General features: G+C 45.2%; 2 protein-coding genes across 3 annotated transcripts in view; one reads left to right on the top strand and one right to left on the bottom strand.

Moving 5' to 3' along the window:
* The window catches only part of LOC137537648 (exocyst complex component 3-like protein), a 29092-nt gene extending 5054 nt beyond the window's left edge, over window positions 1–24038 (top strand). Inside the window, exons 3-5 of the mRNA XM_068259555.1 lie at window positions 5478–5697; window positions 21007–21715; window positions 23713–24038. Coding sequence (XP_068115656.1) covers window positions 5478–5697; window positions 21007–21715; window positions 23713–23920 — 1137 coding nt within the window. The 3' untranslated portion in view covers window positions 23921–24038. The remainder of the gene's footprint in view (window positions 1–5477; window positions 5698–21006; window positions 21716–23712) is intronic.
* LDHD (lactate dehydrogenase D) overlaps window positions 1–25359 on the bottom strand; it is a 324776-nt gene that overhangs the window by 268857 nt on the left and 30560 nt on the right. The gene's annotated exons all lie outside the window — the stretch shown is intronic.

Raw genomic sequence — 25359 nt, 5'->3', positions numbered from 1 at the left:
CTGTAGTGGTTCTTTAATTACTGACACATATAAATAATATAGCCCCAGAACAAGCATAGCTTAAACTTGTCAGTAATTAAAGAGATGATATGGCCAGCCTTAATCCTACTTTATTACACACGGGAAGAAAAGTTGGCTAAATTGAACCTGCAAATTAACAAGTATAAAAAAAGAAGGACCAGGGAGGATCAGGGAGGAGGAGAGCAGACCTCTATTAATGACCCCTGTTGTATTCACTTTTCTCCTACGTTTTGTCCTTGGGCCGGTTCTAGACCTTTTGCTCCCTGAACTAAACTTATGAGGATGCCCCCCCCCCCCCCGATTTGGAAGGCTCTCGCAGCACCCGGCAATTTACTCAGCTTCATTTAATGCTCTCACATGACATGCTGCAGCGTAGCACAGTAGCACACTGGCTGGCTGTGGGTCTTTTTCTCTTCCTACTCTGACTGCATGCTGTTAGTGTAAACACTGTACAAAAATGCTGCCCCTGTAATCTGTTGCCTTTTGCAAGTGTTTCACCTTGCCTCATGAGAGAACCGGCCCTGTTTGTCCTGAGAGATCAATAACTTTTCAGCGTTCTGCAATTGAAAAATACCAAAGAGTAGGTGATAAAGTACTGATAAAATTACCGTATTTTTCAGACTATAAGACGCTCCTAGGTTTAGAGGACACAAACCAGGGGAAATGTACAGGACCTTCTAAAAAAATTAGCATATTGTGATAAAGTTCATTATTTTCTGTAATGTACTGATAAACATTAGACTTTCATATATTTTTGTTTCATTACACACAACTGAAGTAGTTCAAGCCTTTTATTGTTTTAATATTGATGATTTTGGCATACAGCTCATGAAAACCCAAAATTCCTATCTCAAAAAATTAGCATATTTCATCCGACCAATAAAAGAAAAGTGTTTTTAAAACAAAAAAAAAAGTCAACCTTCAGATAATTATGTTCAGTTATGCACTCAATACTTGGTCGAGAATCCTTTTGCAGAAATGACTGCTTCAATGCGGCATGGCATGGAGGCAATCAGCCTGTGGCACTGCTCAGGTGTTATGGAGGCCCAGGATGCTTCCATAGCGGCCTTAAGCTCATCCAGAGTGTTGGGTCTTGCGTCTCTCAACTTTCTCTTCACAATATCCCACAGATTCTCTATGGGGTTCAGGTCAGGAGAGTTGGCAGGCCAATTGAACACAGTAATACCATGGTCAGTAAACCATTTACCAGTGGTTTTGGCACTGTGAGCAGGTGCCAGGTCGTGCTGAAATATGAAATCTTTTCAGCAGATGGAAGCATGAACCCACTTTTAAACCAGAAACAGCGGCAGAAGCGCCTGACTGGGCTACAGAGAAGCAGCGCTGGACTGTTGCTCAGTGATCCAAAGTACTTTTTTCAGATGAAAGCAACTTTTGCATGTCATTCAGAAATCAAAGTGCCAGAGTCTGGAGGAAGACTGGAGAGAGGGAAATGCCAAAATGCCTGAAGTCCAGTGTCAAGTACCCACAGTCAGTGATGGTCTGGGGTGCCATGTCAGCTGCTGGTGTTGGTCCACTGTGTTTTATCAAGGGCAGGGTCAATGCAGCTAGCTATCAGGAGATTTTGGAGCACTTCATGCTTCCATCTGCTGAAAAGCTTTATGGAGATGAAGATTTCATTTTTCAGCACGACCTGGCACCTGCTCACAATGCCCAAATCACTGGTAAATGGTTTACTGACCATGGTATTACTGTGTTCAATTGGCCTGCCAACTCTCCTGACCTGAACCCCATAGATAATCTGTGGGATATTGTGAAGAGAAAGTTGAGAGACGCAAGACCCAACACTCTGGATGAGCTTAAAGAGAACCCGAGGTGTGTTTAACCCTCCTGGCGGTTTGCTAAAAAATCGCCAGGGGGCAGCAAATCTTTTTTTTTTTTAATTTTTTTTTTTTTCATGTAGCGAGACAAAGTCTCGCTACATGATAGCTGCTGCTCAGCGGCATCCCCCCAGCCCCTCCGATCGCCGCCGGCGATCAGGAGATCCCGTTCAAAGAACGGGATCTCCTGGAGGGCTTCCCCCGTCGCCATGGCGACGGGGCGGGATGACGTCAACGACGTCGTGACGTCATAGGGGATTCCGATCCACCCCATAGAGCTGCCTGGCACTGATTGGCCAGGCAGCGCACGGGGTCTGAAGGGGGGGGCGGCTGCGGCGCGACGGATCGGCGGGTAGCGGCGGCGATCGGGCACTGCACGCAGCTAGCAAAGTGCTAGCTGCGTGCAGCAAAAAAAAAATTATGCAAATCGGCCCAGCGGGGCCTGAGCGGTGCCTTCCGGCGGCATAGCCCGAGCTCAGCTCGGGCTTACCGCCAGGAAGGTTAAAGAATGTTATCTGCATACAGAGGCTGGATCTGCCTATACAGCCCAGCCTCTGATGCTATCCCAAACCCCACTAAGGTCCCCCTGCACTCTGCAATCCCTCATAAATTACAGCAGTGCTGTGAGGCTGTATTTACATCTGTAGTGTCAGTCTCAGCTGCTCCCCCGCCTCCTGCATAGCTCCGGTCCCTGCCCCTGTCCCTTCCCTCCAATCAGCAGGGAGGGAAGGGATGCAGGCGGGGACTGGAGTTCTGCAGGAGGCGGGGAGAGCAGCAGACTGACACTATAGAGATAAACACAGCCAGCTCTGACAAGCTGTTTGTCAGCAGCGTGGCTGTGATTTATGAGGGATTGCAGAGTGCAGGGGGACCTTAGAGGGGTTTGGGATAGCAACAGAGACTGGGCTGTATAGGCAGATCCAGCCTCTGTATGCAGATAACATTCTTCAAACCCACCTCGGGTTCTCTTTAAGGCCGCTATCGAAGCATCCTGGGCCTCCATAACACCTGAGCAGTGCCACAGGCTGATTGCCTCCATGCCACGCCACATTGAAGCAGTCATTTCTGCAAAAGGATTCCCGACCAAGTATTGAGTGCATAACTGAACAAAATTATTTAAACAATAGTTAACGAACATAATTATTTGAAGGTTGACTTTTTTGTTTTAAAAACACTTTTCTTTTATTGGTCGGATGAAATATGCTAATTTTTTGAGATAGGAAATTTGGGATTTCATGAGCTGTATGGCAAAATCATCAATAAGAAAAACAATAAAAGGCTTGAACTACTTCAGTTGTGTGTATTTGAATCTAAAATATATGAAAGTCTAATGTTTATCAGTACATTACAGCAAATAATGAACTTTATCACAATATACTAATTTTTTGAGAAGATCCTGTATATATATATATACTAAACCTGCTGCATCCATGGTAAAGGGGCATCTTGTGGATTATGCCCCCTTTGTACCTCTTGTGTCCCCTTGTGTCCTCCTCTATACCCCTTTGTGTCCCCTTGTGTCCTCTATGCCCCTTTGTGTCCCCCTGTGTCCTCAGTTTGTCCCCCTGTGTCCTCCTCTGCATGGGCACAGTGCAGGGAGTCCCCGACATTGCAGCGGGTTGGAGGTTGGTATTGGCAGGAGATCACAAGTCAGGAACTCCCTGCATTTGGAATATAAGACGCAGTGACTTTTTTACCCAATTTGGGGGGAGAAAAAGTGAGTCTAATAGTCCAAAAAATACAGTATTCTGAGTATTCTCTTGCTTGCTGGTGGCTGTAAAGGATACCTGAGATGAATGGAAACAAGGAATGTATACACACCTGGGGCTTCCTCCAGCCCCCTTCAGGCTGATCACTCCCTCGCCGTCCTCCTGCACTGCCTAGATCCTTCGCTAGGTGGCTCGATAATTTAGCAAGTTGGCGTAGCCGCCGGTCCCGTGGCCAGGATGGTCCTGCGCAGTACTGCTGTGCAGGCGTAGAATGCTCCTGGCAATGGGGCGTGCGCATGCACAGTACGCCCCGACTTGGGAAGTTACTGAGTTGCCTAGGGGAGGATCCAGGCAGCGAAGGAAGAAGACGGCGAGGGACTGATTCGCCTGAAGGGGGCTGGAGGAAGCCCCAAGTATGTATAACACTTTATTTTTTTTATTTATATTTTTTTTTTACTCATCTTCTTTTTCTGCCTGAAAGAATTAGCATTTCGCTATGCAAGTGACCGTTTCTTTCCCGTAAGGTTATAGCGTAACCCTCGCTAATAAGGAATTACAACCATAAGGGCCCTTTTCCACTAGCAGTCGCTAGCGTTCGCGCTGAACGCTAGCGATTGCTGAATCGCAATTCCGCCGTTTTCCCGACGTTTGCGGGCGCGATTTTGCTATGCTATGCACTGCATAGCAAAATCGCGGCAAAAGTCGCTCCGCGGCGCGATCGCGATCAAGTAAAAAACGAATCGCGGTAGTGGAAATTACCTACTGCGATTCCTATGTTAAAAAGCAAACCGTAGCGATTGTAAAATCGCTAGCGGTTTGCGGTTTTGCGATTCAGCTAGTGCAAACGCGCTAGTGGAAAAGGGCCCTTAGGGCCCTTTTCCACTAGCAATCGCAATCACAAATCACAAACGCCAGTGATTGCGATTGCGATTTTTCATTAATTCTGTTATGCGATTGCGATTTGCGATTTTCATTTGCATTGTATTATCATTGTAAAAATCGTTCCAGCAAGCGATTGAGATTTGCGATTAGCGATTTCCAAATCGAATCACTGTAGTGGAAAATACTTCTCGTGATTTCTATGATAAAGTAACAACCCTAGTGATTTAAAAATCACTAGCGATTTGCGATTTTGCGATTCAGCAATCGCAATCGCTGTAGTGGAAAAGGGCCCAAGCTCTTTCTTGACAGAGGGCTGGGCTTCTGAGAGCAGGAGGTAGATAAAAAAAAAAAGGTCACTAGTGCATATATTTTAGCTCTCTGAGACAAAGTGAATTGAGTTAGGGCCTATGAGTGTGTTTTTAAATTAATTACAATGTACTGTACATATGAATGCACATCAAGTTCTGAAAATGGAAGTCTCTGGGCTGCAGGTAAAAAAAATATATAAAAACGCTTGTATGCGTTTTCAAACCTTTTTTAAAAACGCTGGTTTTGTTGCATATTATGCAGGAAAGCTGCCAAAACGCCCATAATGAAAGTCAATGGGAACGCAATGGTATGCGGTTTTATATGCGTTCTTTCCCCATAAAATAATTTTCTTTGCTGTATTTTTGCTTCCTGTTGACTTCCAAGTGATTTGCATAAATGTAAATATGGAAAACGCATACAAAACGCATATATGCAAACCGCAAACACATTCAAACACACACAAAACGCACCAAAAACGCACACAACATTAACATAAAACATGACATAAAACGCAGCCTTTCACGCTATGTTTTGTGTGCTCCCAGCCTCCAGCACAATCCCCCCAACCCCCCGAATACACACAACAAATGGCATTCCCCCCAGTGCATATGTGATATTCCCCGGAGGTCCCCTTTAACTTTTACAGAACAGCCTAGTAGTAGGACTGGGGTGGTACAGATCTCTGTTGCTGGTGGTGATTGTTCTTGTCTGCTTGCAGTCAGCTCTGCAGTCGTACCTGGAGGGGGTGGAGCTTGGACTCGCGCAGCTGCGGGCCGCACAGACTGACGTCCACCACGTCCAGAAGGCTCTCAGGGAGTCCCAGGACATCTGGCGGGCGGGCCAAGGATCGCTCGAGCACCTGGAATCCTTCCGACAGCTGGTGATGGAGCATATCCAGCTATCCGTGGTCATCCAGAGCTTGCCGCAGATCTATGCAGGTAAGAGGGAGACTGAAGTCATCAGTGGGTCCCTTGTCCCTGTGTTTAGTAGAATTATCAGGACAATAACACAGGAACTGTAGTGAAAGTAACTGTAATGCATACATTTGCTTTTTTTTTTTTCCAATATCCATTTATAAATTATTTAATCAGTTTTTGCCAGTTCTAAAATCTTTTTCTTACCCTGATTTACAATCAGAAATGTATCCCATCTTTAGTCCTGTTAGATGCAGCTCTTCGGAAGGTTCGTTTACTGAGAGTTCAAAAGCCAGTAAAAAATATCCCTGGTCTCACAGAATGCTCTGGAAGGAGAATTCTGCATAGCTAAACAGCCTAGGTTAATCATCGCTGGGAGGGCAGTGCTTACATAACAATATACAGCAATATACAGATATCGTACCTGTTTCTGATGCTGAAACCAGGAAAATTACAGTCAAAGTGGGTATCTTGAATAATTTACTGCATTCTCCTATATGTCACAGGACCTCTTTCAAATCTGCCTTATTTCCCATAATGAGCTGAATAAATGCCTCTTGCTACCTGACTTAACTTAAAGGGGAACTGAAGTAAGAGGTATACGGAGGCTGCCATATTTATTTCCTTTTAATCAATACCAGTTGCCTGGCAGTCCTGCTGATCTATTTCTCTGCAGTAGTATCTGAATCACACCAGAAACAAGCATGCAGCTAGTCTTGTCAGATCTGACAATGTCAGAAACACCTGATCAGCTGCATGCTTGTTCAGGGGCTATGGCTAATAGTATTAGGGCTTGTTTCCACTGTTGCGACGCGATTTCGGCCGCATTCCGACGCTTGTAAAAACGCATGCGGATGCGTTAACACATGCGTTTTTACCCGCGATTTCGCATGGCAGGGTGCCATGCGAAATTAACCATGACACTGCCAGGGCTAAATAAAATTGAAAAAGGTGCGAAATCGCACGCGAAATCGCGGGTAAAAACGCATGTAACAAACGCATGCGTTTTTACTATTAAATACATTAGCGGCGATTCGCACGGATTCCCGACGCAGGCGAAATCGTTGGCTCTTTTGTGCGTTTTTTTCACGCTGAAAAAAACGCACCTCAACAACGCTACAGTGGAAACAGGCCCATCCACTTGTATTACATGTGCGGATCTGCATGCGTTGGACGCATGCAGATTCGCGATAGTGGAAACGAGCCCTTAGAGGCAGAGGATCAGCAGAGCTGCCAGGCAGCTGGTATTGCTTAAAGGATACCACAACTGACATGTGGCATAATGAGATAGACATGGGTATGTACAGTGCCTAGCACACAAATAACTATGCTGTGTTCCTTTTTTTCTTCCTCTGCCTGAAAGAGGTAAATATCAGGTATGTAAGTGGCTGACTCAGTCCTGACTCAGACAGGAAGTGACTACAGTGTGATCCTCGCTGATAAGAATTTCCCCCTTTTTTATCTCTTTCTTGCTCTCAGAAGCCATTTTCTTCTAGGAAAGTGTTTTATAGTTGGAATTTCTTATCAGTGAAGGTCACACTGTAGTCACTTCCTGTCTGAGTCAGGACTGAGTCAGCCACTTGCATACCTGATATTTACCTCTTTCAGGCAGAGAAAGAAAAAAAGGAACACAGCATAGTTATTTGTGTGCTAGGCACTGTACATACCCATGTCTATCTCATTATGTCACATTTCAGTTGTGGTATCCTTTAAAAGGAAATAAACATGGCAGCCTCCATATACCTCTCTCTTCAGTTCCTCTTTAAAGGACAACTGTAACGAGAGGGATATGGAGGATGCCATATTTATTACCTTTAAGCAATGCCAGTTGCCTGCCTGTCCTGCTGACCCTCCGCCTCTAATACTTTTAGCCATAAACCCTGAACAGGCATGCAGCATATCAGGTGTTTCTGACATTATTGTCAGATCTGAAGATTAGCTGCATGCTTGTTTCTGGTGTTATTCAGACACTACTGCAGCCAAAAAGAACCAGCAGGGCTGCCAGGCAACTAGTATTGTTTAAAAGGAAATAAATATGGCAGTCTCCATGTTCTTCTCCCTTCAGCAGTCCTTTAACCTCCCCGGCGTTCTATTGAGATCGCCAGGGAGGCTGCGGGAGGGTTTTTTTTTATAAAAAAAAATCTATTTCATGCAGCCAACTGAAAGTTGGCTGCATGAAAGCCCACTAGAGGGCGCTCCGGAGGCGTTCTTCCGATCGTCTCCGGCAAGCATAAGTAACAAGGAAGGCTGCAATGAGCAGCCTTCCTTGTTTGGCTTTCCTCGTCGCATGGCGACGAGCGGAGTGACGTCATGGACGTCAGCCGACGTCCTGACGTCAGCCGCCTCCAATCCAGCCCTTAGCGCTGGCTGGAACTGATTGGTCCGGCTGCGCAGGGCTCAGGCGGCTGGGGGGACCCTCTTTCGCCGCTGCTCGCGGCGGATCGGCGCAGAGTGGCGGCGATCAGGCAGCACACGCGGCTGGCAAAGTGCCGGCTGCGTGTGCTGCTTTTTATTTGAGGAAAATCGGCCCAGCAGGGCCTGAGTGGCAGCCTCCGGCGGTGATGGACGAGCTGAGCTCGTCCATACCGCTCAGGAGGTTAAAACCCCTATTCAGGACCGGACACACCCCATCAAGCCACATATCCTCAGCGACTGACAGCTGCCTGCTCTCACCCAGCCAGTTTGACATGCCTCTTCCCTTAGTCAGATGGCGGAGGGGGGTGTGAGTGTCCTGTTAAAGCCACGCCCCCCACGCTGGCTGACAGCCTAGCATGGCTACAGACTAGAGATGATTAGTTCCGACGCTACTCATTTTGAGTTGGTGTTAATTGTATGCAAATGTATGCAGTTTGGGCTTGGACATTTCAGAAATCATGTACTGCCTTTGACGGGTCCTGTTCCAGGCTGCGTGCATTTTCATAAAATTAACATAATGTTTTTACATCAATTTTAAATTGTTAGGACTGGGAGGGAGGGGTAGTAAGCAGAGATGGTCAATGAGATGTAAATAATTTCAGTTCGCATGCAAATTGTATGCAACTTGGAATTGGGTCCAATCAAATGCTCTTCCTGATGATTTTTACTGGCCCAGTTCCAAGCTGCATTCAATTTGCATGCAAGCCAGAATTATTTGCATGTCATTGACTATCTCTAGTTGGTGAGCAGGCAGCTGGTGAATGCTGAGAAGGAAATGAGGAATTAAGAATTGGCTCAGAATTTACACTGAGCGACCAAAAAATTAGACACCCTCTCATAATGAATTGTCTACCTTTTAGCTCTGATCACAGCCAATATTCTTCCTGACATGGACTCTATAAGATGCTGTTGCCGTTGTGGAGGAATGTTGGCCCTGCTGACATAATGGCAGCTCTAAGTTGGGTCAGATTGGATGAGGGCGTTTCCAAGCTTTAAAGCAGTAGGATCAGCCATACTATTCCAGGGAAAAAACACATATATAAGTAGATAAATACTTGATCTACTTACTTAACACATGTATTGTACTGTCCACTTTTTGATTTCAGTGAATGTTATATAGTAAATGAGGAGAATTCTGTTCCTGGTGGGGGCCATGTCTTTTGCCCACAGTTTAGGCTAACTCGTGATGTCATTTCTGCCCTTTACTTTTTTTTCTTGTCTCCTCCAATCGCTGAGTCATCTCAGCCTTGCTTGTAAACACAAGTGAGTAGTGGATTAGGTTTCAGATAAGAAGCTGGCAGGTAAATAAAGGGAAGAGGAGGAATAGATTATAGATAAAAAGAACCCCCAGCATGCAATTCTTTGGCACAGACTACTAAAGAGCCAGTGCTCCTAAGGTATATAACTCCAAATCATAACAGCAGAAAAAGTTTTGAAAGTTTTGAATGCAGGATTAGCATCTTTATCATTTAATACACTCAGACCAGTTGCTGTTGAAATTTGATTTTTATGGTGACGATACCGCTTTAAAGTGATCTTTCGAGTTGGTCCCACAAGTGCTTATTAGGATTGAGGTCAGAGGACTGAGCTGGCCATGGAAGCAGGTTAAACTCTGATGTTCCTCAAATCAATTTGAGACAGATCGAGCACAGTGGCAAGGGCCTGCAACAGGTGTCTTCCTATTTTTCTGTGATACCAAAGGCACTCTTGATGGTCTCCTGCTGCTAAAGATTATAGTACAGAAAGTAACCTGACTCTTGGGTGCATGTAAAAATATTCTGTTTTATTTGATCAAAAACACACACACAATCCTCAGTATAAAAATACATATAAACTACAAAATACCCCACCCCTAATAACATCATAAAGCACCAAGATAAAAGATGGACATAGAATCCCAGGCAGCTAATTTGAGAGGCTGCAGTCCTCTGTTCACACCTACACTCAAAGATGCAAGTAGAGATGGTTATGCCAGCAGAATGTGAACTATTGTGATAGCCAACATAAAATAAGCATTGATGCCAAAAAATCACAAAAGTCCAAGTTTCGATTGCTCCATGGAAGCCAAACTGCAAAAGTCCAAGTTTTTAGGACCTAAAGGGAAGATGAGGGCGTTACTCCATAACTTGGTGACTCACAGTTCAGTAGCACCCAATCAATTAAAAAATGTAAAGGCAGGAAATCCTGGACCCACTCGCAGTCCAGAGCAAAACTTCCACAGTTTCACAAAGTTTGTGTATAAAGATTCCCACAGGACTTGACAAGCAGTTAGGCAAGGTCTGAAAGTTGTGCTAGGGTTCATAGACAGTACCACATAACATGGAGAATCGTATTAGTGCAGAAATAGCATCCATGCAGGAAGTTGTTAGTGGTTTGCAAGCAGTTCATATTTGTGCTCCTGCTGCTAAAGCCCATCCTTTGCAAAGTCCGTCTTGTTGTGTGTTGAGAAATGCTTTGTGATGCACCTGCACTGAATTCAGCTGTAATTTGTCGTGGTGGTGTCGTTCTGTTACTGCGGACTATGCGTGCTGCTCGCCTTCCACTTCTCTTGATCACCATCCTTTTTCGACCAGAATAGTCCTTGTCACTTAAAGAAAATCTGTAACTAAAAAAAACCCTCTGGGGGATACTAACCTCGGGTGGAGGAAGTCTCTGGATCCTAACGAGGCTTCCCCTGTCCCTCCGTTGCTTTGCTGGGACCCTCCTAAGTGCGGCGATGTAAATATTTATGTACCGAGATATAGCGCAGGCGCAGTAGCTGCTCTTCCTTCGTACGGCGGAAATAGCAGAACCTGATCATATCTGCTCTGCTGAGCAGGTACGAGTCCTTTGCGTCTGCGCAGTACAATGGATACAATCGGGCTCAGCTTATTCCACCTTACCCGAACAAAGAACCGCTACTGCGCCTGCGCTGGATCTCGGAGAGGTAAATAAATCCTCGCTTGTCGGGGGAGGATTCCGGGGAGCCAGAGCTGGATTTCTGCTATCTTCAGAGGACGGTGAAGCCTCATCGGGACCCTGAGGCTTCATATCCCCCCCCCCCCCCCCCCCCCAAGGTAAGTATCCCCCAGAGATGTGTTTTTTTTTTTTTTTTAATGCATTTTGTTTTTTATTTTATTTAATTTTTTTCTTTTTAGTACAGAGGGCCCATATGCAATTTCCATTTTTCTACATTCTTCATTTTTTACTAACGCACAGCAATGCAAAGTCTGTGCGACATTCACAGGGCACACATTGCGTTTGTGTGTAACGTGTAGCGTTATTAGAAAGTGCCGCATGCTGTGCGTTATAAAAATCAAAACGCAACGTCCCATTGTGAAAGTAGCCTAAAACCACCAGAAACGAGAAAATACTTAAAATAATTTTGATAGTAATTTTTCATTTTTTGGTAGTACTTTTTCAATTAAAAAAAATGCTGAACAGTTATTTAAAAAAAAAAGTTGAAAAATCATCTTTTAGGAGAAAAAGTGAATTGCATATGGGCCAGAGTCTCTTAGTTTTTTTTTTCTCGATTGCCAAACTCTAAACACCCGAGATACTGTTTGTCGAGAAAATCCTAAAACCGTCATCGTTTCAGAGATGCAGCAGCAGCTCTTCTTCCACTGACGATCGGCCCTCATTCTAAGTCACTTAAAGAGACACTGAAGCGAAAAAAAAATGATGTTATTATGATTTGTATGTGTAGCACAGCTAAAAAATAAAACATTAAGATCAGATACATCAGTGTAATTGTTTCCAGTACAGGAAGAGTTAAGAAACTCCAGTTGTTATCTCTATGCAAAAAAGCCATTAATCTCTATGACTTTCAAAGTCGTGGAGAGGGCTGTCGTCTGACTTTTATTATCTCAACTGTAAGTGAACAGTTTTCTTTTTATCTGCCAGAGGAGAGGTCATTAGTTCAAAGACTGCTCTGAAAGAATCATTTTGAATGATGAGTGTTGTGTAATCTGCACATATTAGAGAATGATGCAACGTTAGAAAACACACTATATACCTGAAAATAAAAATATGAGAATATTTTCTTTGCTGCTAATCTTCTTGTAATTATTCATAGTACACAGCCAATTCATTATATCATATATTTTTTTTCGCTTCAGTGTCTCTTTAAATCTTTTGTCTTACCCATTTCTGACATTCATTTCTGTGATAACTACGTCGTCCGAAGCTGAGCGTTCTTTATATAAGCAACTCTGCACTGTTACATCACTTTATGTCACTGTTGGACTGTTGTTTTTTTCCCACTTAGTGTATGTTACTGCGACATTTTTTTTACAAAACTTTTTTAATGTATAACCTGTACACACTGCTGCGCTTGCGCTGTGTTTTTAAAAACGCATGCGTTTTTAAAATCGCAAGGTCTTTTGAAAAAGAATGAAAATCGTGATGACCTGTACACACTGATGCGATGCGTTTTTAGAAAAACGCAATCGCAGTGCCTGCTGCGCTTTTTTAAGCGCAGCGCATGAAAAACGCATGCGCTTGCGTTTTTGCCTGTGTTTTTTAGGGCCCGTTCACACTGCACGCGTTTCCATATGCGTTTTGGAAACGCGTGCGGGGGGGCCGACACGCAGGACATCAGACATTGCATAGAGTGCAATGTCTGATGTTCACACAGCATGCGTTCCGGACCTGTGCGGTCCGGGAACGCATGCTGCACGCAGATTTTACAAAAACGCGCGGCTGTCCCATTCACTTTTCAGTGATGGGATCAGCCACGCAACGCATACGAACGCGGATGGCGTGCGTTCGTACGCGTTGCGGTCCGCATGCGTTGCGGTCCGCACTTTGTAGTCTGAACGGGCCCTTAGAAGTCAGTATCCCAGAAGACTCTGCAATCTCCTGATTCCTGTTGAAATGTAAACTAGAAAAAAAACAAAGGATTCTTTAGCCAATCAGCAATTACAAGAAAAACGCAAACGCACAAAAACGCAGGCAAAAACGCATGCGTTTTTAAAACTACATGCACTTTAAAAACGCACGCGCTTGCGTTTTTCAGTGTGTACAGGTCCTAAGGGCCTGTACACACTGCTGCGCTTGCGTTGCGTTTTTAAAAACGCATGCGTTTTTAAAAACGCATTGTCTTTTGAAAAAGAATGAAAATCGTGATGACTTGTACACACTGGTGCGATGCGTTTTTAGAAAAACGCAATCGCAGTGCCTGCTGTGCTTTTTTAAGCGCAGCACATGAAAAACGCATGCGCTTGCGTTTTTGCCTGTGTTTTTTCAGAAGTCAGTATCCCAGAAGACTCTGATTCCTGTTGAAATGTAAACTAGAAAAAAAACCAAGGATTCTTTAGCCAATCAGCAATTACAAGAAAAACGCAAACGCACAAAAAACGCAGGCAAAAACGCATGCGTTTTTAAAACTACAGGCACTTTAAAAACGCATGCGCTTGCGATTTTGCTTGCGTTTTTCAGTGTGTACAGGCCCTTATGCTGATGAAATAATGTTTTAAGGCATCCATATAAAACTTCAAAGACATTTAAAAATTTGCTTAGGTACAACCTTTAATGACTAACTGTACAAGATGGACAAAAAGTAGGGATAATAAAAATTGCACCCCGCAGAAAGAAAACACAGAGACACAGGAGCCCAAATGGTGCAGTAGGTCACAGTACCAGAAGCCTGTAATATATGCGGATGGATTATACTTACAAAGGCGGGTTGCAGAAGGGCAACCGACCACTAGAAGCAGGTGGAGATGTATAACCCCGACTCCACTCGGGTGACCAGACAGGCGTACGTTAAAAAAGGGCGTCGGGAAAAAAGGGCGCACGATTTTAAACGATAAGTATGAATAACGTTTAAAAAAAATTGTGCTATATTTCGTTTAAAAATAATGTTTTATAAAGTTATAAATCATTAAATAATGTGTATGAAATCGGCAATTGTAAAAACGTTAATCTTCCCTGTTTAAACAGTGATACTTATAATAACGTTTTATAAAACATTAATAAGAATGTTACTAAAGCTATACCTAACCCTACTCTCACACAGAACCCTCCCTGTACCTATCCCTAACCCCTAGACCCCCCTGGTGGTGCCTAAACCTAAGACCCCCCTGGTGGTGCCTAAACCTAAGACCCCCCCCTGGTGGTGCCTAAACCTAAGACCCCCCCTGGTGGTGCCTAAACCTAAGACCCCCCCCTGGTGGTGCCTAAACCTAAGACCCCCCCCTGGTGGTGCCTAAACCTAAGACCCCCCTGGTGGTGCCTAAACCTAAGACCCCCCTGGTGGTGCCTAAACCTAAGACCCCCCTGGTGGTGCCTAAACCTAAGACCCCCCTGGTGGTGCCTAAACCTAAGACCCCCCCTGGTGGTGCCTAAACCTAAGACCCCCCCTGGTGGTGCCTAAACCTAAGACCCCCCCTGGTGGTGCCTAAACCTAAGACCCCCCTGGTGGTGCCTAAACCTAAGAACCCCTGGTGGTGCCTAAACCTAAGACCCCCCTGGTGGTGCCTAAACCTAAGACCCCCCTGGTGGTGCCTAAACCTAAGACCCCCCCTGGTGGTGCCTAAACCTAAGACCCCCCTGTTGGCGCCTAAACCTAAGACCCCCTGTGATAAGCATTAATAACGTTTTAAAAAATATTGTGCGGTTTTTTGTTTAAAAATAATGTTTTGAAAAAGAAAAATTTTACAATTTTTCGTAAAAAAAAGTTTTAAAAATATTGTACTGTTTTTCGTTTAAAAATAATGTGTAAAAAATTATAAATCATTAAATAATGTGTAATCATGAGAAGCAGTTATAAAACATTAAAAGTCTCCAGGCGCCGCTTTTAAAACGTTATTTTTCTCCGGCGCCCTTTTTTCCGGTTGGGCGCCTATTAAACGATATTTATTATGGGAGTGAATGGCGGCGCCCTTTTTGTCCACCTGTCTCATGCGCCCAAATTTCCTGCTTCCGACCAGACAGAGCTGGGGATGGTCAAACTCTTGGGAAAAAGCAAACCTCAAATGACCTAAAATGGTCAAAGAGGGTTGATCCCCCTCCAAAAGGAGGGTGAAGGCACAAAGTAAAGGGAGAAGAGGCGCCCGGAGCACATAAAATATGTTAAAAACAAATAAAATGAAAAAATTGAGGTGGCTTACCTCAATGAAGACAAATTCACGTATTAATAGAATTTTATTGCACTGGCAACGCGTTTCGTGGGTGCCACAGAAAGGTGCCTTATTTGTGGCTACAAGCACTATTAGGCACTGCTATTTGGCCTGAGGAAGTGGGTATGCACCCACGAAACGCGTTGCCAGTGCAATAAAATTCTATCAATACGTGAATTTGTCTTCATTGAGGTAAGCCACCTCAATTTTTTCATTTTATTTGTTTTTAACGTATTTTATCTGCTCCGGGCGCCTCTTTCCCCTTTAACCTGCTGAGCGGTCTGGACGAGCTCAGCTCGTCCAGTACCGCCGGAGGCTGCCGCTCAGGCCCTGCTGGGCCGATTTGGCTCAAATAAAAAGCAGCACACGCAGCCGGCACTTTGCCAGACGTGTGTGCTGCCTGATCGCCGCTGCCGTGCAGCGATCCGCCGCATGCAGCGGCAAAAGAGGGTCCCCCCAGCCGCCTGAGCCCAGCGTAGCCGGAACAAAAAGTTCCGGCCAGCGCTAAGGGCTGGATCGGAGGAGGCTGACGTCCATGACGTCACTCCGCTCGTCGCCATGGCGACGAGGTAAGCGAAACACGGAAGGCCGCTCATTGCGGCCTTCCGTGTTACTTCTGGCCGCCGGAGGCGATCAGAAGAACGCCTCCAGAGCGCCCTCTAGTGGGCTTTCATGCAGCCAACTTTCAGTTGGCTGCATGAAATAGTTTTTTTTTTATTAAAAAAAAACCCTCCTGCAGCCACCCTGGCGATCTCAATAGAACGCCAGGCAGGTTAAATTGTACAAGATTTCCTTCCATTCTTTCCAAACTTTACTTTTCTCCTCCAGGTGTGATACAAAACTGGATAAGAACCGAATAAAGCTATTTCTTACAACCGTAAGGACAGTATGAAGCTATTTCTTGTAAGAAATAGCTTTATATGGTTCTGATCCGGTTCTGTATCACACCTGGAGGAGAAAGATGAAGTTTCAGAAGCTTGCAAGAAAATCTTGTACAGCCATTAAAGTAGAGTGACCAGACGTCCCGGATTGCCCGGGACACGTCCCGGATTCGGGGTCCGCTGTCCCAGGCTTAATGAGGTCCCGGGAAACGTCCCGCTTTGAGCAGCGGGACGTCCCGGCCTCGGGACTCTGGCCACTCTCTCCTCAATGAACTGGCAGCGGCGTCTATAGACGCCGTGCCAGTTCATTGCCCGCAGCCCCGCTCCAGCCTCCTCTTCCGGTGTCTGTTTCCGACACCAGCAGGCGAGCAGGGCTACGGCAAGATGGCTGCCGGAGCCCTGTACTGGAGACCTATTTGTGTCACTAGTACAGGGCTTCGGGCGCCATCTTGCCGTAGCCCTGTCAGCGCGGGAGACCAGAGCAGGAGGAACAAGACGGTCCCGGGACGGAGCAGCGCGCCAGAGGCCGGACACTTCTGCCAGGTGAGTAAATGCTTTCTTTTCCAGGTGAAATGTTTGCCCGCATTGTTTCTTTTCTGGTGAAATGTTTGCCCGCGTTGTTTCTTTTCCAGGTGAAATGTTTGCCCGCATTGTTTCTTTTCTGGTGAAATGTTTGCCCGCATTGTTTCTTTTCCAGGTGAAATGTTTGCCCGCATTGTTTCTTTTCTGGTGAAATGTTTGCCCGCATTGTTTCTTTTCTGGTGAAATGTTTGCCCGCATTGTTTCTTTTCCAGGTGAAATGTTTGCCCGCATTGTTTCTTTTCTGGTGAAATGTTTGCCCGCATTGTTTCTTTTCCAGGTGAAATGTTTGCCCGCATTGTTTCTTTTCCAGGTGAAATGTTTGCCCGCATTGTTTCTTTTCCAGGTGAAATGTTTGCCCGCATTGTTTCTTTTCCAGGTGAAATGTTTGCCCGCATTGTTTCTTTTCTGGTGAAATGTTTGCCCGCATTGTTTCTTTTCCAGGTGAAATGTTTGCCCGCATTGTTTCTTTTCCAGGTGAAATGTTTGCCCGCATTGTTTCTTTTCCAGGTGAAATGTTTGCCCGCATTGTTTCTTTTCCAGGTGAAATGTTTGCCCGCATTGTTTCTTTTCTGGTGAAATGTTTGCCCGCATTGTTTCTTTTCCAGGTGAAATGTTTGCCCGCATTGTTTCTTTTCCGGTGAAATGTTTGCCCGCATTGTTTCTTTTCTGGTGAAATGTTTGCCCGCATTGTTTCTTTTCTGGTGAAATGTTTGCCCGCGTTGTTTCTTTTCCAGGTGAAATGTTTGCCCGCATTGTTTCTTTTCTGGTGAAATGTTTGCCCGCATTGTTTCTTTTCCAGGTGAAATGTTTGCCCGCATTGTTTCTTTTCTGGTGAAATGTTTGCCCGCATTGTTTCTTTTCTGGTGAAATGTTTGCCCGCATTGTTTCTTTTCCAGGTGAAATGTTTGCCCGCATTGTTTCTTTTCTGGTGAAATGTTTGCCCGCATTGTTTCTTTTCCAGGTGAAATGTTTGCCCGCATTGTTTCTTTTCCAGGTGAAATGTTTGCCCGCATTGTTTCTTTTCCAGGTGAAATGTTTGCCCGCATTGTTTCTTTTCCAGGTGAAATGTTTGCCCGCATTGTTTCTTTTCTGGTGAAATGTTTGCCCGCATTGTTTCTTTTCCAGGTGAAATGTTTGCCCGCATTGTTTCTTTTCCAGGTGAAATGTTTGCCCGCATTGTTTCTTTTCCAGGTGAAATGTTTGCCCGCATTGTTTCTTTTCCAGGTGAAATGTTTGCCCGCATTGTTTCTTTTCTGGTGAAATGTTTGCCCGCATTGTTTCTTTTCCAGGTGAAATGTTTGCCCGCATTGTTTCTTTTCCGGTGAAATGTTTGCCCGCATTGTTTCTTTTCTGGTGAAATGTTTGCCCGCATTGTTTCTTTTCTGGTGAAATGTTTGCCCGCCTTGTTTCTTTTCTGGTGAAATGTTTGCCCGCATTGTTTCTTTTCTAGTGAAATGTTATTGTTTGCCCGCATTGTTTCTTTTCTGGCGAAATGTTTGCCTGCAGTGCGTTTCTTTTCTGGCGAAATGTTTGCCCGCAGTGCGTTTCTTTTCTGGCGAAATGTTTGCCGCATTGCGTTTCTTTTCTGGTGAAATGTTTGGCCGCAGTGCGTTTCTTTTCTGGTGAAATGTTTGCCCGCAGTGCGTTTCTTTTCTGGCGAAATGTTTGCTCGCATTGCGTTTCTTTTCTGGCGAAATGTTTGCCCGCAGTGCGTTTCTTTTCTGGCGAAATGTTCGCCCGCATTGCGTTTCTTTTCTGGTGAAATGTTTGGCCGCAGTGCGTTTCTTTTCTGGTGAAATGTTTGCCCGCAGTGCGTTTCTTTTCTGGTGAAATGTTTGGCCGCAGTGCGTTTCTTTTCTGGTGAAATGTTTGCCCGCAGTGCGTTTCTTTTCTGGTGAAATGTTTGCCCGCAGTGCGTTTATTTTGTACTGACATGTTGCCCGCATTGCGTTTATTTTGTACTGACATGTTTGCCCGCATTGCGTTTATTGTCTGGTGAAATGTTTGCCCGCAGTGCGTTTATTTTGTACTGACATGTTGCCCGCATTGCGTTTATTTTGTACTGACATGTTTGCCCGCATTGCGTTTATTGTCTGGTGAAATGTTTGCCCGCATTGCGTTTATTTTGTACTAACATGTTGCCCGCATTGCGTTTATTTTGTACTGACATGTTTGCCCGCATTGCGTTTATTTTCTGGTGAAATGTTTGCCTGCATTGTGTTTATTTTCTGGTGAAATGTTTGCCCGCATTGCGTTTATTTTGTACTGACATGTTTGCCCGCATTGCATTTATTTTATACTGACATGTTGCCTATTGCGTTTATTTTCTGGTGTCCGGGGTAACTGTTACTGCATTTATTATTTAATGGTCATAGATGGCTATGTTTGCTGCTTTGTGGTTACGGTATACTATTAGCATCACACAGTTTCTGCACACCCATGATACAAAGTCTCGTTTGTCCACATCATGGCGTAAACACTGCTTTCTTATGCCTCGCTGTTACATCATTACGTTAGCTCCGCCCATACAATGTCATGGCCACGCCCATTTTTTCGGCGCGGCGCGCAGCCCCCCTCCCCCAGTCTTCGCCGCTGCGCGCTCCTCACTCCTTCCCACTTTTCGCCGTGCCGCGCTGCGCGCGCCGCCCCCCCCCCCCCCACGCCCCCCTCCCCGTCCCAGGTTGGACCCACAAAAATATGGTCACTCTAATTAAAGGTATCACCTAAACAACTTTTGTTGTTATGTCTTTGAAATTCTATGACTAACACCAGACCGCATACAACTGGCTTTACCATATAAAACTTCTGCAGGAACTCAGGCTTTAGTCTGCTGTTTCCTATTAGTCAGGAAATCTGTTGTCCACACACAGGAAGTAAGGTGATGTAATGGACACACCATGATAGGCGTGTAAATATGGGATATTTCTGAGTACTGAATACAGATGACTCCATCTAATGGACTATTGAACTGAAGTGAATGGTAGCACTAGGGTCATCCCCTTGGTGCTTAAAGTATTTTTATTTATTTATTGTATTTATAAAGCGCCAACATACTGTATTACGCAGCGCTGTACATTAGTTTAGGTTACAGACAATATTTATGGGTGACATACAGCAATATGACAATACAGGAATACATGCAAACCAGATCACACAGCATAGTATGAGTACCAGGTAATGCTTAGTCACTGGATGGGAGCATGGAGATCACACAGCACAGTATGAGTACAAGGTAATGCTTAGTCACTGGATGGAGCATGGAGATCACACAGCACAGTATGAGTACAAGGTAATGCTTAGTCACTGGATGGAGCATGGAGATCACACAGCACAGTATGAGTACAAGGTAATGCTTAGTCACTGGATGGGAGCATGGAGATCACACAGCACAGTATGAGTACCAGGTAATGCTTAGTCACTGGATGGAGCATGGAGGAGATTAGGCAAGTCGAGTTCACTCAGATCCATAGGATGGGTGTACGGTAATGGAGGTGCGTGATCAGGTAGGAGACACAAGGAGGACCCTGCCCGAAGGCTTACAATCTAGAGGGAGAGGTAGGGACATGAAGGTAGGGGACCTGAGTTCTGCTGCAGGTTTAGAGCACTAGTGAGGGGTATTAGGCCAGAGTGAAAAGGTGAGTTTTGAGGGCCTTCTTGAAGATGTTGAAGTAGGGGGAAAACCCTAATGGGGGAAGGTAGGGAGTTCCATAGTGTTGGAGCAGCTCTTGAGAAGTCCTGGAGGCATGCATGGGACTGGGTGATGCGGAGAGCAGTCAGACGAAGTTCATTGGAGGAGCGGAGTGAGCGGCTAGGTGTGTACCTCTGAGTAAGATCGGAAATGTAGGTTGGGCAGGTTTTGTGGGCAGATTTCTAGGTCAGACACAGTATCTTGAATCGGTTCTGGACTGGATAGGAAGCCAGTGGAGGGATTCACATTTGCATTTGTAAATCAACAAAACAACCTGGGTACTTCCATTCTAAGAAAATCTCATTTTATTGCAATATTTACAGCTGAACAGTCATGGCCCACCATGATGTTTCAGACCAAACCTCTCTTCCTCAAGTGCCCAGCAAGGGAAGGCAGTTTGGCCTAAATTGTCGTGCTGGTTACTGTAACAATTCTTCTGCATATGCTGCTATAAAAATGAGATTCTCTCAGATTACAGTAAACCCAGGTTGATTTGCCGATTTCTCTGGAGAAGTTCAAGTTTCTACAGATTGATAGCTTGAGAGCTCATGATACTGTTGCTGAATAGGTTTGAGATGTAGACTCTGATTTTACAAGACCATTGTTTGAGCACTTAAGATTATGTTTCATTAAGACTAACTACCGGTATGTCCATCTCTCCACCCAGTACCAACGTTGATTGGTCAATCACGGGAGTTAATCGAAAACCAGCAATTACTGGAGGCTCACGTCCACCTCAGAGACCTGGAAAGTTTACGAGACGATGTGCTGTACAGATTACAGAGGGTTGGGCCATTGGTGAGCACCTGTGACGATGTCCAGGAAAGTGCAGAAGCTCTGGACCTGGTCAGACATTTTTTTGCTGGAGTTCAGGATTTGAGTGAAGAGCTGAGTAATTTAATCTTCTCGCTGGCTCGCTCGGCTTTGAATGTGGCTTCTTCTGACCCTTCTGTCCTGGTCTCCGCTGTGCGTATCATTGAACGAGAAGAGTTTCTGGACATTGAAGAGTCTAGGGGTCCTCCACAGCAGTTGTGGAGACCACCAGGAAGGCCCAAGCGATGGAGAGAGCAGTTTTTCCAGGCCTTGGAGAAGGGTGTCTGTGAGAGACTTATGGTGTCTCCCATGAATTGGGAGGAATTGAACCCGTCAGAACTAGCTAAACACTTGAAGGATGTTCAGTGGCGGATGGTAGAGGAGCTTCAGACTGTATCCTCGGTACTGGTGCCTTGTGTTCCTCCACACTATGAGCTGAGCCGAACTGTATCCATTATGTGTCACCAGATCATCTCTCGTCACCTCCGAGAAATTCTAAGCCATGACCTTCCTCACCCTGCACTCTATCATATTCTCCACTGGATCACTATTGTATATCCCAGGTAAAAGACAGTGTATGGGTAGTTTGGCTCCACTCTTTTTTGTGTAGAGCTCAGCACAGCCTGAAGCAGAGAGGGGTACCACCCGGTGTTGTGCCAGCACCTGTACATATGCAGGTTTTGGTTATGTGTAGCCAGGTGTAAACACAGTACTAGTATTTCCTCTGCACAGCTTGGGCAGGTGGCCGGAGACAACTTATGTGCTGCTATTAGCATTTCCTTAAAGGACCACTATCGTGAAAATGCTAAAATTTAAAATTCATGTAAACACATACAAATAAGAAGTACGTTTCTTCCTGAGTAAAATGAGTCATAAATTACTTTTTTGCTATGCTGCTGTCACTTACAATAGGTAGTAGAAATCTGACATTACCCACAGGTTTTGGACTAGTCCATCTCCTCATGTGGGAATTCTCAGCATGGCCCTTATTATTTATAAAGGCACTCTCTGCAAAAAATGTATACAAAGATGCTGCCAAGCCTCACTGATCGCTGCACACTTTTTTTGGCAGTTGGACGGAGCAACTGCCATTTACTAAGTGCTTTTCAAAATAAAGAAAACCCTGAGAACCCCCCGTGAGGAGATAGGCTAGTCCAAAACCTGTCGGTTCTGTCAGATTTCTAGTACCTGCTGTAAGTGACAGCGACATAGGAAAAAAAGCAATTTATGGCTTATTTTACTCTGAACGAAACTTACTACTCATTTGTATGTGTTTGCATGTATCTTAAATTTGAGCATTTTCACGATAGTGGTTCTTTAAGGTGTGCTGCCGTTTTCCAGTAACCACTGACGTGTGTTTTGGCTTTTCAGTACCTTCCATAGGGGGTCCTTAGCGTTTAAGGGCTACTGTAGCATGTCTTCTGGTTTCCAGAACTCCCCAAAGGGTTTCCCGGTGTTCTCTGGGGCATATACCGTGTTTCCCCAAAAATAAGATCGTGTCTTATATTAATTTTTACACCAAAAGGTGTGCTAGGACTTATTTTCAGGGGATGTCTTACAAGTTCCTGTGCTGTGTGTCCCCCTGCCTTCCCCTGTGCTGACTCTTCCTCTGCTGGCTCCACCTCTTGTGTGCCCCTGTGTCCCCCTTGTACCTTTAGTGTCCTCCTGGTATCCCCCTCGGTACCTGTGTCCTCCTCTACCCCTGTCCTCCTGTGTACCCCTATGTCCTCTGGTGTGTCTTTTACTGTCCTCCTGGAGTTCCCTGTATACTTCTGGTATCCCCTGCACCCTCCTCTTACCCATTCTGCGCTGTCCTCTGTGTCATTATTATTATTATTTACACTGTACAGCGTTGCGGTCTATGGCATCGATGTACTGGGGACAGGTGTGTGACACGGCTGTCCCCCTGAGAGGCACAGGAGCGATCGGCTGTCATGGGCTGGCAGGGGGAGGGAGGGGCCATATTTAAATTAAAAAAAGGCAACATATATATATATATATATACCATATAAATAAATAAAAAAACAAACCTACATCCCTGCAGCGATCAGAGACCACCTACAGAAAGCTCGCAGAAAAGGTGGGAGGGGGATCACTTGTATGCTGAGTTGTACGGCCCTGCAGCGAGCCTTAAAACCTGCAGTGGCCTGAATTGTAAAAAATAGCCTGGTCACTAGGGGGGTGTAAGCCTACGGTCCTCAAGTGGTTAAGTAAAAAAGTTTGTTAGGTATAGTGGTCCATTTTGTTTGGTTACTTATGCAGTATTTTGCTTTGCCCTGAGGAAGGGGCCTTGCGCATCTCGAAACAGTAGCTGAATGACATCATTAAAGTTGTTGAAACTGAAGGAAGTGCCAGCCTTGTTGTATACAGTAGAGTACTGGAGAGCCAGTAGATGATGCCAATAGTTGGTTTCCTAGTTCTGATTATGAAAGTTTGTTGCAAGTAGAAGGAGGAGCATAAACAGCATGAGAAGGATTTCAGTGTCCTTATAATTATGGTGTAATAATCACACAGTCGTGTTGTGTCTTTTTCTGTCGCCCATTAAACATGCATTTTCCAGTGAAGAACTCATGGGACATCCTGAGCTGTCGCTGGAGATGGATCTGTCCGATATTGGGCCACTCATCCCTCAGGAGATGTTGGAGGATCAGCAGAATCGCTATACACGGGGCATGCGGGTGAGGCCACGCCTACAGTACAGGCGTCAGGGCGTTCACCATCCAGGATTTTACAAGCAAAGTACCATCAGAGGCGTCCGGTATACATAAAATAGTAAAAACAACAGTCTAAAAAGAGAGAAGCAGTGTGGCAAAGCAAGTAAAAAGGGCACAGGAGCCCTTACGGAAAAACCGGCTGCGCCTACGATAAAGGCTGCAATTAGCGGCATTAGGGGGAAATTTGGGCGCATGGCGGCTGCTATTTATCTTTTTTACTGCAAAGCCGCGATATGTGGCTATGAAGGTAAATTTGGGAGCCCGATTAGTGGCAAGAAGGGCCATTTTTTGTGGAGAGGCTTTGCGGGAAAAAAAATGGCTTGCAGATAATTATCCACAAGCCATTTTTTTCTGCAAAGCCTCTCTGCAACAAATGGCCCTTCTTGACGCTAATCGGGCCCCCAAATTTACCTTCATAGCGGCATATCGTGGCAGAGGGGGGTTTAAATTTAGGCACCACCAGGGGGGGGTAGGTTTAGGCACCACTGGGGGGGGTTAGGTTTAGGCACCACTGGGGGGGGGGGGGCTAGGTTTGGGCACCACCAAGGGGGGGTTAGGGTTTGGCACCATGGGGGAGGGGGTCCAGGGTTAGGCACCATCAGGAGTGATTTTAGGGTTGGACACCACTGGGGAGGGGGGGGGGGGTTGGGCAGGCTTAAGCATCAATGGGGGGTGGTCTAGGGTTTAGGCACCACCAGGAGGGGAATTGGGGTAGGGGAGGGTTCTGTGTGAGAGTAGAGTTAGGTTTAGCAATAGTAACATATCGGTACATAATACCGATATTCTACTATGGGTATTTAGTTGTAGACTATCGCTAATTTTAGCGAGATTATACTACCGCCAAACCCGGCACCCTTTTCTCCACATGCCTTTTTTACATGTATGTGTAGTGTGGATCTTACCTCTTCTGAAGAACTAGCCCAGTATTTACTAGAAGAAAGTTTATTCAAGAACTCAAATTAGATAACGCGTTTCGTGGTGTTCTAACCACTTCTTCAGGTCAGTCTCACAGCAGTGCCTTACAACTACTGCCAAAAAGTGAACATCTCTATGGTAGACCTAGTAGAGGCGCTCAGACTGTTTGGCCGTAATGATCGTATCGCATGGACAATCGAGCATGAAAATCGAGTACTGGATGGGCACTTTAAGGGTGGGTACACACATCCAATTTTGATTGGCCAATTTTACCCCTTCCATGTAGTATGAGAGCTTATCTGCAGAATCTGTTCATACTATTCACAGTCTGTTGACCCTCGTACTACATGGAGATGGTAAAATTCTCCAGTCATCGGCCAATCAAAATTGGATGTGCAACCTATGACACCCTATGATCAATCACATGCTTCCCACAGATTCTCATTTATGAGAATTTGTGTAGGAGAAATACAGCATCTCTTTTGACCAATCAGAAAAGCCCCAGTTTGAGCACCAGTCATTGTCACCCAATCAGAAGTGTCAGAGTTGGAGCACTACTGAAGGTACGCTGTCCAGAA

This window comes from Hyperolius riggenbachi, chromosome 11, assembly GCF_040937935.1.
Source record: "Hyperolius riggenbachi isolate aHypRig1 chromosome 11, aHypRig1.pri, whole genome shotgun sequence".
Taxonomy (NCBI): Eukaryota; Metazoa; Chordata; class Amphibia; order Anura; family Hyperoliidae; genus Hyperolius; species Hyperolius riggenbachi.
The sequence above is the reverse complement of the archived record's forward strand: the minus strand, read 5'-3'. Positions and strand labels throughout refer to the sequence as shown.